The sequence below is a fragment of the Zootoca vivipara genome, chromosome 5 (assembly GCF_965207765.1).
Source record: "Zootoca vivipara chromosome 5, rZooViv2.hap1.1, whole genome shotgun sequence".
NCBI lineage: Eukaryota > Metazoa > Chordata > Lepidosauria > Squamata > Lacertidae > Zootoca > Zootoca vivipara.
Window position 1 is genome coordinate 7,551,410 of NC_142588.1, and position 14,668 is coordinate 7,566,077.

General features: G+C 45.0%; 1 protein-coding gene across 1 annotated transcript; it reads right to left on the minus strand.

Annotated features, from left to right (window-relative positions):
- Positions 1-1,027: 1,027 nt before the first annotated feature.
- On the minus strand, positions 1,028-12,988 carry KCNA1 (potassium voltage-gated channel subfamily A member 1). The gene has a single exon (XM_088669988.1). The coding sequence runs from the start codon at positions 11,284-11,286 to the stop codon at positions 9,805-9,807; it is 1,482 nt and encodes a 493-aa protein (XP_088526114.1). The 5' UTR covers positions 11,287-12,988; the 3' UTR covers positions 1,028-9,804.
- Between the last annotated feature and the right edge of the window lie 1,680 nt (positions 12,989-14,668).

Sequence of the window (14,668 nt, forward strand, 5' to 3'; positions counted from 1 at the left end):
GTGATAATTTCTTTTGAATCTGTAAATAACCTGTTCCTAAATTCTGTAAATATTATAAAGCATGCTGTGTTTGAAAATATTGATACAACGTAGGAATAAATGGATACGTTCTTTCACTTAACAGATTTAAAAGAAATAATCACATTGTTGCCCAAATAATTGTTTAACACAGCATGCTATAGTTGCACTGATTTAAGAAATATGGAGGAGTTTGTTCATGTATTGAGAAAGGGGGGGGGACTATATACAGGGCTTAATGAAATGCAATATACAAAGGACCAGAGAATGATAAAAAACACTGGGGACAAGAGTTAGTATAATTAAGAGTTAGTATAATTTCATTTCTGTCCCCCCATTTCTGTAGCAATCTATTATTATTTTTAATCCACATGAAAATTCTTCATCATTTTAGTTCTCCTAATAAACATATTTTTGTGTCCAGTTTCGGCTAATGCACATTTTTTGGTAAGCAATTTCTAATTTAATGCATTTTTCTATGTTATTTTCACTAATATATTTATTTTTATGCACATTTCCCCCTGAGGTGTTGTGGGGAATATTTAGCACTGATATTTAGCACTGGCTCTGTTATTCATAGTTTTTCCTATGGTGTTGTACTGCAATGTAGGACAGTCTGGCTCAGACTGGAAGCACACGAGAGACTGTCTTAAAAAATGCCTCTTTGATTTTTTAAAATAACTAATCACCTAAAGAGATTCATGGACCCCCACAAATAAATCATGAAATCTGCTGCTGAAAGTACAGTATTCAATATTCCTATCATCCATGATGATGAATCTGTTAAATTCCTCTTTAATAAGAATGTCAGATCTCTGCTGAATCACGCCAAGTGTCCATCTAGTTCATCATTGTTTCTAAGAGGCAGGTAGATGCACCTGTGAAGCTCAAACACAGGTCTAACCCTGCGGAACGCCTTCCCATCAGATGTCAAGGAGATAAACAACTATACAACTTTTAGAAGACACCTGAAGGAAGTTTTTAATGTCTGATGTTTTATTATATTTTTCTTTGTGTTGGAAGCCCCCCAGAGTGGCTGCGGCAACCCTGCCAGATGGGCGGGGTATTATTATTATTATTATTATTATTATTATTATTAAAAAGCTGGCTCTTATGTTTGTCTCCAGTGCCTGGTATTCAGAGGTAGCCTCTGAACATATGGACCAAAGAAGAGGCCTTCTGGGTAGGACTGAACTTCCATTCATTCAGATTTGCTGTTTCACATGCTGGCCAACCAGTTGCTTCCGGAAAGCCCACAAAACAGGCTACTTCTGCTTTTGTCCCCAATTAACTGATATATGGTGGCCAGCATATTGCCAAAGAACATGGTGTTCCACTTAGCTACCATAGTTTAATAGCCACAGACAGACCTCTCCTCCATGAAGCTGATTAAACCTTTTTCTAATGGCCCATCCCAATAATTTTGTGGTATTTTTTTTTAAATCTATTTGCACTGCAGTAAAACATTGGAGTTCGGTGAAGCCTGCAATAAAGGTACTTTCCTCAAAGAAACTGCAGTCTAAGCGAAAGGTGGCAGACAATGATGATGTCACAAAGTTACTGTGAGGGCATGAGAGAGACAACAACACAAAACTGATTACCAAGTTCATTGGCCTAAAAGACTTACTTTGGAATCATTCCAAACTTTAACAGAAATACTTGGGAGTAAAATGAACACAATATATAACCCCAGCATTGGGCCCTTAATTAGGGACAATAATGTGAAATGATTTGAAGAAAGAGACCATAAGAGTGGGTAATAATTGCTTTGTCATTGTCTCACATAAGGGACAATTATCGTTAGAGACCAGGCAGGTGAAGATGAACCGATGAAACATAAGATTTCATTTATTAGGGATGGGTCATAAAGACTATAAAACGGAATTTGAAATAGTTCTTATTTTACACAGAGGAAAAATAGACAGCAGAGTGACGCAAGGAACATGGATCACGGTTTAGACTTCATAAATGTTTCGTTTCGTTTGGATCTTAAGGAAAGTGTGTTCCTAACCATGATTGACCATTGATACTACTCCTCATGGGTTACCAAAAAAAAAATTAAATATAGCAATTATTCAAACTATTATACACATTACTATGTATAACCAAATCTTATCTGTCCCCTGATATCACAGGTAGGATCCAAAATCATTTGGAACAGTGTTGACTGAACGTTCCATATTAGCAGGTTAGTAATCTTCCAGACTTCAAGGAATGCTTCCAATCCACCTCAAAAGCTTTAAAAAAAGGATCAAATTTAAATGCCGTCTGGCTCAAAAGGTATTGTCTGAACCATTCTGGACCCTGCTCGTCTCCCTAGTGGAACACAAATAAATTACTTCAGTATTTACTCTTAATATTGTCCATCTTTATCATTTAAATTCTAAGGAGCGAGGTGGATGAGGAAGAACACCAGGTCACCCGTGCCTAATCATATTATTTTGATTCAGCAATCATAGAGAGTAAGATACAACACTCGCACAGGAACAAAGGACCAGTGCTTTGTTTATGACTGCAGATCTATCACAACTCAGTGTTCTTAACCCCATCCATCACTTCCTCTAGGAGCACAGCCAAGTGCCAATCACTAGCACACACAAAAGCTCTTTTAAAAGAATATAGTTCAAGCCAAATATTTGGTATCAATATGCTGGTTGAAATCTCTGCAGGTCTTCACCATTGTGCAGTTTCTCCTCTCTGACCATTGTCTCCTTTCCCTCCCAGACTCCTCTCTGGCATTTCCCTCTTCCTCACATTTCCATGGTCCAATATCCCACCAATCTTGTTTCCTAGGCCCCTTTTCTTGCCATCCATGTACTCCCAAAATCTCCCCGAGGGAAGGAACAGGAGAAAAACAGGACTCCAATAAACCAGTCGCAGTATATCTGAATAAGATCCTTAAAAATTATCTTTAATAGATGCCAAGTATGAACAGACGATAAAAGTGACAGAAGCAAGTAAAATTGCATAGATGAAAACTATGCATTTTTATATGTTTTAAATATAAACTCATAACATTTGCTGTCTCAAAAGTCGATAAACCAAACCATTTCAGCGATGGTTAAGTCAAATCAGCAGTAATATGACAATGAGGTACATACTTGACTCAAAGTGTAAGCAATTTGTAAATTACGGAAATCAATAGACCCATGTCAGCTTCCATGGTTTGTTGCCCTAATGGTGCACCTTTCTGCAAAGAGCCATTCCTTGTTCAACAGTAATACTGCATCGTTAAAATGAGAGGTATGTCAAAGAATCCGTATCATTCCTACCCACAGCTGTTATTTACATAGTTTCAAACCAATGTGCTGGGGGGGAAAGTGTGTTTAAGAAATGTCTTGGAAAACCAAAGTAAGTTCTAACGTATTATTCTTTGCTAAATTTAGTCACAAAAATATCCTCTCTCTTTTTTTACTTTTGTACAAAAGTAAAATATACATTTGATTCCAGTCACATTTATAGAAATGCTACTGAAGCAACGATTTAATCAAATATAAATATACTCCCAAAGAATTCAGTTGTGTTCAAATGACAGCTGGACAGGGAAGACTTTAAAAAGTATAAATCATATATAGTACGACTAGAGGAGTGGAACAACTGATCAACATAGATATGAACGAGGATTTGTTTTCCCAACAAAACTGGAGTAAAAATCTCAAATTGATTACAATTCTTTGAAAAAAAGGCATGCTATTTCCTGATCAGATGCACGTTTGTGGCCTAATTTATTCAGCACCCACAGAAAGAAAAGGGGGGGGATTTACAGTTATTTTAAATCTGTCAATTAAATTAAAGACAGTGGTTAATTCTGATTTATGTCTAGACGTATTTCAGAATATAACAAAATTTATGTCACCTGTGTTTTCAAAAGAACTGTCTTGAAATGAAAATTTAATTTAAAAAGACCAACTATAGAATCATCAGTTCTAACTGCATATGGAACCAAATGGTCCCTAACAAGGGAAGGGAAATTTAACTTTTAATAAAGTTTTACTTTTCTTGATTATGTCTGACAATACTACAGAAATTACATATAGGAGAAACTGTTGTGTGTTCAGCTCATACCCTTTTTTAAGTTTTTTTTAAAAAAAAAAACCACATTGAAACCATAAAGAATATTCAGCCTTCTGGGCAAAATATTTTTTGTTAACTGACAAATTTCTCAACTCACGAAACAAAGTTTGTGACATGTTGCAAGGCTTGCATTTTCTATCATATGTGCTATGGTTTGGCAACATGTGCTAAACGGTCCCTCAATTTTATTTTTTAAATCATATATTATGCCTCATATTTCACATGTGCTGTAGTTTTAGTACCCCACAAAACACCCCAAAACCCTGCACTAATAAGTGAATGCATGTCTACATAAAACTTAAGGAGAGAGAGGATACAGACATAGCTTCTCTTGTCTTTCTCCATGTGCTTTCTCAAAAAGGACTGTAATGCTCAGCTACAAATGCTCCGTTTTGTAATTATTTACATGCCAGCTGAGAGCTTTATTTGTATGAATGACTTGAACAGATAGGTCAGGACTCAAAAAACAAACAAAAACTGAATAGGTATAGAAACCACAATTAAATGTTTAGGGGACAGGACTCTGCCGGACTAATTAATTTGTTCAGGCCCCGACACCAGATATTTAGTAGGAACAGAGAGGTCTGGCCTACCCAAACAGCAGGTGACATGAGGAATCACATTATTATGTTTTGAAAAGAAAAAAAACTCCCTGCACATAGAAAACTAATTGTCGCAAAGGTGGTAAACCTGCCCCTTGCCTATACCACTTCCAACTGTAGACAAGAGCTTGCATGATTCAGTTGCTTCACCATGAAAAAATAAATTCTTGGAACAAGGAAAACTAACATGTTAAGAAGCTTGTATTAGAAACTTTCTTCCCAATAGACTCGTTTTCCATGTGCAGGGAACATTTGGGTCATTCAGTCTCATCTGCAGCCTAAAAATGTACAGCAAGGTCCAGATATGAGAGAGATGGTTTGCAGCCCAGTCTTCTCCCTGATAGATTGTGTAATGACATTGGGGGGGTGGGGGGAGGTTTCCAACATACTCCCTGCCCACATATAACTGTGACCTGCGGTCTGAAGTGGTATACATAGGCTCAGAGCAGGTTTACCTTTTCCTCTGCCCTTAGCACAGATCAAGCCAAGCAGTCATCAAAATAAATGGGTCTTCTAGTGGAAAGAATCGACAATATTCAATGAGAGTTTGGAACGAATAACACACATCCTCTTATTTGTACGTCACCTTTTAAACGTATGTCAGTAATGATAACCATAATAACACGATAAGAAAATATACTGATTTCACAAGAGATAAGGACTCCCATTTTAGTTAAAATTTGCTTTGGGGTTTGTTTGTTTTTTTATAATAACAGTGATAGAATGTGGCCTTATGTACCTTTATCTCTAATCCTTCGATATGGCATTACACAGTTAGTCCTATTTCTATACGTGTTGTGGGTCAGTTTTTTTTGGGGGGGGGGGGAGTCGCTAACTTCCCTGTCCTTGGAAGAGAGACTGGCCGCATTCTATCCCTGCAGTGTGTTCCTATTCAATGATCTCCCGCTTACGTTGTCCAGTTGATATCGGTTGCTTCCATGTCAAAAAAAAGAGCCATTCCAAGGCGTTTTGGTATCCAAAGCAGAACATCCAAGCAGCCTCCCCCCCCCAAACTGGCACTAGCCTAGCACTGCACTGTTATCCTGCATAGGCCACCCTGAAATGAATGGGAACAGTACAAGAGCACTTGCAATGACCTTGCACATCTCTGTTCACTTCCGTGAGCTTTGTGTTGAAGAGATTCCCAGCGAATCGTACTTCAGGAGCCAGCCCCATCCTCTGCTCTTACTTAAAGGCCACCTCTGTACCAAGGTCAAGATTAAGATAAGACCAATGTTAAGGTTAAGGAAACTCCGACTAATTCTAGGCCTTTGAAACCTTGCCCTCCCTTTAATCAAACCTGCTAAGCCTACAGCCTGATTCGCACCCTTGATGAATCAGTAAATAGATACTTAACAGCCAACGACTGTGTCAGGACAACATCACAAACTGTGTGTCCACACCAATGGATGGAGAGACATTGCTCCAGCGCTGCAGTCACCAAACACTAGCAAATTCACTAGGTTTCTCGCCTCTAGTTTGATTTGCCATGTCCATTTTCAGATCTGGGGGCAAGCTGCAGCACTCCCTTTTTAGAAACCACCAGTCACCAAAACAAAATATGGCAGAAAAGAAAATTAAAAACACAAAGGTGTATCAGGCAGTCGTTTAGTGCACCTTCAGACCTACAAACGCATTTCAGCACGTATTAGTGCAAAGGAATGAGTCTGATTTTCAGGGGAGGAGAAACCTTGCTGGAAGAAATGCATGCCTATGCTACGTGAAGTTATTCCCTGCACTCCATATTGACCCAGTCCCTTTGTTATAAATGAGTAAGCAACAATCATATTCCACAAGCCCTAAAGATCACCTATCCCTGCCAAAAGCAAAAGGGGGGGAGCCATAAACCAAACCACTGCATGGCATGCATACTTTCTCTTAAACATGCAGAACAAGGATCGGTCCAGCAGATAAACTAAGGTGAGGGTAACCCAGCCAGTCAACAAAGAAACTCACCAAGCTGCCCAACTGAGGCCTCATCCTCTCTCAGGTGGCACTTCCTGATCAAAGACCCTATACGGCACTGAGCTGATTATTGCTGAGATAACTACACACAATGTTCAAAGTCAGTTTAACAGGGGAATGCCTTCCCTAAATTTAGGAGTTTGGAGGAATCAAGGTAGACCACCAAATCTAGCACTCTAGCAGGGGAAACTGGATTGGGGAGAAACTGGATATTGAGAATGGAAAATAATGTAGAGTTTCCTATCAATTACATTTTTTTTTCTGAATATGCTGCAGTCAGTATTAAGTGGTCCCTCTGTTCTTCCTTGAACCATACAAGTCACAAAGTTGCATCTTTCTGTCCACCTGACGTATCAGGTTTAGGCAAAGCTGCAGAATTAATGCTCCTTTTCCAATGTAGATGCTGTGTGTGTGTGTGTATGTGTGTGTGTGTGTGTGTGTGTCTGTCTGTCTGTCTGTCTGTCTGTCTGTAAGGTAAAGGTAAAGGGACCCCTGACCATTAGGTCCATTCATGACTGACTCTGGGATTGCAGCGCTCATCTTGCGTTATTGGCCAAGGGAGCCAGCGTACAGCTTCCAGGTCATGTGGCCAGCATGACAAAGCCGCTTCTGACGAAACCAGACCAGCACACAGAAACGCTGCTTACCTTCCCACTGTAGCAGTACCTATTTATCTACTTGCACTTTGACGTGCTTTCGAACTCCTAGGTTCTGATCTGACCTTCTGATCAGCAAGCCCTAGGCTCCGTGGTTTAACCCACAGCGCCACCTGCGTCCCTATATATCTCTGTAGCTGCTGAGAAATAGAATAATAGAATGGAGGCCTGGGATCTATGTAATGGAAAAGAGGGTTGAGTGTATAAGGCCACATGCTAAGCATGGGAGAAAGAGCCTCAACTTTGACATTTAGAAGGAAAAGGTTAAAAAAAAATTAGTGCCTATATCAGTTAAAAAAACAAAAGGTTATTGATTTCTATGGACTATAGCTTCAAGACTTGCATAATTGCAGAAAATGCCTTCTCAGAAAATGCTGCAACCTTCAACAAACACAACAGTAGGAGAGTTGTTACAATGGAGGGGGAAAGCTTCAGGGGAGTCAAATTTTAAAATCCAAGAGAATTTGGGTGGAAAGGATGAGAGCTCTGTTGGAAAAACAGCAGAAGCCTCTAAGAGGAGCAAGTGTACAGATTCAAGGTGCCTCCATCCAACCTGCTCCTTGCATAGCTAAGGCTACTGCAAAGGATGGCCCTTACTTCCTCTAGTGTAGGATGCCAGGCTACCCAAGTCCAAACGGGCCAGTACGAAAGACAAACAAACACAGAGTGCAGCAAAGTCTCTACAGACAAACTGGGGGAACACTGGGTCTTGCGGGAGTAGCATTGATCAAAGGCAAATGTTAGGTTGCAATGTCACTCAGCTGCAGGGTGCAGAGTACAGGAGGAAATTAGGTCTGCAAGAGTGCTGGTGGTCTTTGCCCTCTTCTTCTGCCTCTCTGCTTTACACATTGTCTTTCTCCCTGGCTTTTTTCTGCTGTGCCTGCATTTGGCATGGTAGAGTCCTGCTGTTGTCCCAATTGACTCATCCATGCCTACTCAGGATCAGCTCTTTTCATAGAGGCACTTTCAGCAGTCCAGTGGCTGTTAAGGATAAAGGCACTAAGCAACTATCTAAAATCAATTGGTTGAGTCTCTTCAGCAAGTCCTAGGGGAATACAAAAGTCTCTAAGGTTCAAACGATGACTGCGAAAATAACTGGGCTGCAATTTGGATGCATATAATCGATAAGTTTCATTTTACATTCTAAGAATGCACCAAAAGGCATGCTTCTGCACCTTTTTTTCTGCTCTAGGAGATACAGAATATTTAGACATTGCTATATATAAACTGGACTTAATTTTCCATATAGCTTTCCCTTTAAGGGATGGGATATGTTACTTTCTATTAAGGCCCGGATAAAGCCAACTCATTTCCCTGAGCAATGCAGGAAAACAACAACTCTCTAGTATTCTCTTCCTGGCCTTCATCCTAACAAGCTTTTTTTTTGTATTTATTACTGAAACCATGCATTAATTAATGTTGAGTTACACCTTAGTCAAATAGGCCATAATGCTGAATATTTGAAACATGCTTTGATCTCCAAAAGTTATTGTTCCCATTTGACTAACATATGCACTTAAATACAGTACTTTTAAGTTACTAATCAGATACTTAACAAATAAAAAGGAGTGCACTTTGGTGAATGCAAATTGAAACAAAAAAGGGGCCTATTTTAAAGAAGATCAATTCAAACAAAACCTTATCCCCTATCATCTGAGGTAATGTTCCAGGCATGCAGTTATAAAATAGATAGTATCAAAGTCAAACATGCTTATATTAAATTCTATTGTGCTATCTTGCAACAAAGGGGCTAAAAAGTTTTGCATCCATTTCTGAAGAAGGGAAAGAAGTATGTTGAAGCCATCTGCACTTAAGAGACCTTAGCAGCATTGCAGATGTTCAACCTCCCCTCCACACACACAAAGAGAGAGAATAATTCTTCAATTTTAATTGTGTATACAGCAAAATAAAAAATAAAAACCTGGCATATTTTCATAAGGTGCTGTGTGTGAATCTGTAGATCAGAACTACAAAACTTTTCACAAAGGAAGGAAATGTATATGTCGGTCAGTCTAAAGAATGACAAATACTTACTGCACATTACTGCTGAATATTATTTGGATGCTTTTTCTTGGATGCATTGTGCAGTTTTGTAGAAACGTTTCCTTGAATCCATGCATATTTTAAGTAATTTTTTTTTTTAGAGTCCTCTTGAGCTGATTTTTAAAACGGTTGGAAACTTAAAAGTTATGGGGGGAAATGTCTAGGGCTAGAAGCATACCATTTCTATTTATAACTAGGCTAGTCCAAAGAGTTATAAAGTAACCATTTCCACCACTTGGAAAATACCCTTTTTAAAAGAAAACAAAAGGAAAAAGTGAAATTCTTTCATGGATCCTGAAAGCTTATTGAATCACTGAGCAAAAATTCGCAATGCAACAATGCATTTACGAGGTAAAGCATTCGAAGAGTAAAGCATCTACAAAGTGTGACTTAAGCTGGTCACTTAAAGTCTTCAAGCTGCCAATGTTTCTCTTTTCTACACGTTTCTAAACATCAGTCAGCAGCTTGCTTTTATTAACACAGTTTTGGTTGGCTATGGTGTAGTTGCCAGTTCTGAGGTTAGCCTCTCTAAAATTGTCTATGCTATTATTCATATCCTCTTCAATTTCCATGTACTCAGATTTGCTGATTGTAGAGGAGCTACGGCGACTCAGATCACTGTCAGATGCTAAATTAGGAGAGCTAACTTTAAGTAACTGAGCCTGTTCCTCCCCTTCTGTTTCTCGGTGGTAGAAGTAGTTGAAGTTGGACACAATGACAGGTACAGGCAGGGCAATTGTCAGCACACCAGCAATGGCACACAAGGAGCCCACGATTTTGCCTCCAATTGTCACAGGGTACATGTCACCATATCCTACAGTGGTCATGGTTACCACTGCCCACCAGAAAGCATCGGGGATGCTGTCGAAATAGGTGCCAGATTCCTCAGCTTCAGCAAAGTACACCGCACTGGAGAACAAGATCACCCCAATGAAGAGGAAAAAGATTAGTAACCCTAACTCCCTCATGCTCGCTTTGAGGGTTTGTCCCAAAATCTGGAGGCCCTTAGAATGTCTGGAGAGTTTGAAGATTCTAAAGACTCTTACCAGTCTGATGACTCTCAGGATAGCCAGAGAAGTGGCCTGCTCCCCCTTTTGAGGCCCCTCCTGCTCAGCCATCTCTGTACCCAGAGTGATGAAGTATGGGATGATGGCTACTATGTCAATGAAGTTCATGATGTTCTTGAAGAACTCTGCTTTGCTGGGACAGGCAAAAAAGCGCACCGCCAATTCAAAAGAAAACCATATGATGCACAGAGTCTCCACCACGAAGAAGGGATCGGTAAAGATATTGGACTTGTAATACACTGTAGAGTTGTCGCTGCGGTTTCGGGGTCCCATATACTCCCTGTCCTCTTTCAACGCTGGCAACGTTTCCAGGCAAAAGATCACTATAGAGATGAGGATCACCATTACGGAGACTATTGCAATGATCCGAGCTGGCCCAGAGCTCTCGGGATATTCAAAGAGCAGCCACACTTGCCGCTGGTACTCCTTCTCAGGCAGGGGCCTCTCTTCCTCTTTGATGAAACCTTCGTCTTCCCGGAACTTCTCCATGGCCTCCTCTCCCAGTTCATAAAACTTAATCTCCTCCGAGAACATGTCTAGAGGCACGTTAACAGGCCTGCGGAGCCGCCCTCCAGACTGGTAGTAATAGAGGATCGCATCAAAGCTGGGCCGGTTCCGATCAAAGAAATATTCATTCCTCAGGGGGTCAAAGTATCGCATGCGTTTCTTGGGGTTACCCAGCAAAGTGTTGGGAAACTGAGCGAGAGTCTTCAGCTGCGTCTCAAATCTCAGGCCAGCAATGTTGATCACAACCCTCTCACAACATTCGTGGTCATCGTGTGCCCCAGGTCGATAGCTGTCCTGGGGGTGACCTGGCAAAGCAGAAGTCTCGTCCATATTGTCCCCAGCCATCACCGTCATGGCAACTACGGGGTGGGAAGGACAGACTCACTAGAAGACGTGATGGGATGAGGAAGGAGAAGAGTTCTGGGATCAGAAGCCGCCAGAGCTGAAGGAGGGAAGAATTGAGGACTTCGGAGAAGACTGATCCTGGATACAGATGCAGAATTACAGCATGGAGAGGGGCAGAGGAGAGGTGAGGTGTGGACAGCTCCCAGAGCAGGAAAACAGGATGGAGAATGGGGATCAGGGCTGGGAAGCTCAAGGATAAGGGAACAGAGGTAGGTTGAATGGCATCCAGGCTAGGCGGGGAAAGGACCTATAGGGCGCTGGTCACTGGGGAGGGTGGGAAGAAAAAAGGGAGAGAGGTTCTCCAGCTTCATCAAAGGACAAAGGGACGGCTGGGGTATCTTAACACACATGCAACACAGCGAGACTGGGGTCCCTTCGGAGCAGTTTCCTTCTGTCTTTTTAATGCAGTTCTTTTGTTTTTCTCCAGGATGTGACCATGCTGCTGTTGCTGTTGCTGGTGCTGTATTGCGGCTGCTGTCACACACTTCCCCTCAATAAAATAAATAAATAAGCACGGTGACTGGAAGGAGAGACTGCTTGAAATGCCGAGTCAGCAATATCCACGGACTTCCCACTTTGCTCTGGAATGGCCCCTTCCTCTTTGTTTTTATTTTATGTTTTTAAGGAATAAAGCTCACTTCGAGGCAACTGGTAGAGACAACTGTAAAGGGACAAGAAGCATATGCATAAAAACACCTCTCTCTCTCTCCCCGCACCAACACAAAAATTCACAGCAATTCCGGCGCTGTCCAACATCATGCAACTCTTCCCAGGCTCCAGCCCAACCCTTAAAGCAGTCCCGGAACGTAAATTAACATACAGTACTTCCATGCACACATGAATTTCGAATGGGTGCCCTTCGCGAAGTCCTGAGTTTCTGCTCGTCATAACTTCTCAATCCCTACTTAACAAGACTTCCTTCGCTTCACATTTTTTGCCTTACAGCCCACATCCGCCTGAACGATGTGCGAGCAACAAAACAAAAACAAAAAAACCAGAAAACAGAGGGGTTGGAATAATACCACGATCTTTCTTAATAAGAACAGAATCCGGGGAGAAAAATCTCTCCAAATATATATTGGCGCGGAGGATGAAGGAAAGAGCGCGCGGGAAAGAAAGGGCTTTGCAACTAGTAACTGTGCCACCGCACACACTTCTTTGAGCAGCGCCCCCCACCCCGAAGCCAACCCCGCGTTGCAAGGAGCAGCCAACTTGCCTCGGAGGAGCCTTCCTTACCTGCCGCGGGGAGGCCGGCGGTGGCCGTTGCAGCAGCGGCGGCGGCGCAGGCTAGGAGCGAGCGAGCCCCGGCCGGAATGCGTCAAGGCGCTTCTTCGCCTTGCAGTTGCAGCAGCAGCAGCAATAGCAGCATCCAAGGCGCAGCGGCGCCCGCTCGCCGCCGCCTCCGCCTCCTCCTGCTCCTGCTCCCTCTCCGGGAGAATCTACGGATCGCTTTACAGAGCCGCCTGCGAGATGGTGAAATATTCATACAGCGAAATATTCATTGGGCTGCAGCGAAAGGAGGCTGGCAATTCAGGAGGAGGCATGGGCAGGCAGTGCATCGAGGGGGTGGGCGAGGGGAGGAGGAGGAGCAGGAGGAGGAGGAGGAGGAGGGACTGGGTGCTGGTGGGGGTCCCCTTCTTCTCTCCAAGCCCAGCTGGATCTGGGGGCCTCGGCAGCCGGCTGCCTCTGCTCGCTCGCCCGTCCCGGACGCGGCTCAGGCGGACGCTGGCCAAGGCGCATTGCTGCTCCTGCGCGCGGGTCCCCCCGGAGCGGCGAGGGAGGGAGGGGCGGGGGCAGCAGCAGCCGCCGCCGCCGCAGGACACGCGGCACCTGGCAGGCCGGCAGGCGGCGGAGAAGGCGCGCAACGGCGGCGGCCAAGGCGAGCCACCTCCGGGCGCGCTGCAGCAGCACAGACCTGGGCGGAAGGCGAGGAGCGGGCGGCCGGGGCGTTGCGAGAGCCGCCTCCCACGGGGTGGGTGGGAGGCGTCCTTTCCCCAGGCCACGCAAGCCGGCCGAGACCTTTGGCCGCCGGCTTGGGAGGCTCCTTCGCGCCGCCTCCCCTCCGCGACCTTCGCGCGGATTCAGCATTGCGCACCGGAGAGATCCCCCCCGCTCCCCGACGCAATGCAGGCACCGCCGCTAGGCGCGTTGCGGCGCCGGACCCGAGGGCGCCCCCACTCGAGAAGCTGCCGCCGCCCATCTACCCTACGAAACCAGGGGGGCGCCTCGCACGCCGCCCCCGCGGAGCAAGGCCGTCGCAGTGACCCGGGTGGGGGCCCGGACGACAAGGTCGGCGGCGGCCCCGGGCCGAGCCTGGGTGGGTGGGGGGACCGCTTCCCCCCCCCCCAAGGGATGAGCGCCCGTTGCCTCTGCGGACCTTTGCCGGAGACTTGTGGCTAACCCTCCCCCGCCCGAAACCTCTTTGCTCTGCTCCGGTGCATCTCCTGAAGCTGGCCCTGTGCCTAGGCGCGCAAGAGCCGCTCTCCGCCTTACAGCCCGCATCCTCCCTTTCCTCGGGATCCAGAGACCCCTACCCCCCACCCCACCCTGCGGCACTTCTTGGGCCGCTCCGTCGAGCGCCCCGTTAGCCGCGCTCGTTCGAAAGGCGCCCGTCTGTTTATGGGACTCTAGCTGCTGGTCACAACATATAGGTTAGTGGGACATTCCCGCGCTCTCCGGCCCGAGAGCGACGGTGGGGGCGCCGTCAGGCCCGCGGCTGCTTCTGCTGCCTTCTAGCCGCTCCCTTGGCTAGTGGTTTCACGAGGGCAGGGAAACCTGCAAAGGGTGCAGCAAATGCGCCTTCCCCCCCCCCCTCCCGCAGCAGCAGCAGGCCCGGGCTGGCCAATGAAGAGGAATGCACCTGCAGAGCAGCTGAGCTGGTGCAATTCTCTACGCCTCAACACCGCCGCCGCCGCCGCCGCCGCCGCCGCCCGCCCCCTCCACTCCGGCAAGGAGCTGCTGCAATGGAAGAACCGCACAGGATGGAACGCATGCACTCCCGTCTGCTGCGGGGGCTCCGCACAGAGGCATTGCAGCTAGATCGGATTCTGCCACGTCAGCCAATAGCGGCCGCCAACCTGATCTCAACTTGGTGCTAGTCCGCGCCGTTCTCCTGAGCCACCGACCACCTCGAATTGAGGTCATCGACTCCCAACCTCAGAGAGGCATTCTGAATCACGTGCTCGCTAATGGACTGCTTTCCTCCCTCAGGGACGTGGCAATGGATTCAGTAGACTGGTAGTTAGTGGGGTGGGGATGGGGATAGGTGGAGAATGACTTAATCCATAGCAGCAGCAGCACATTTCACTGGAAATTGCCTTTCTCATGCAGT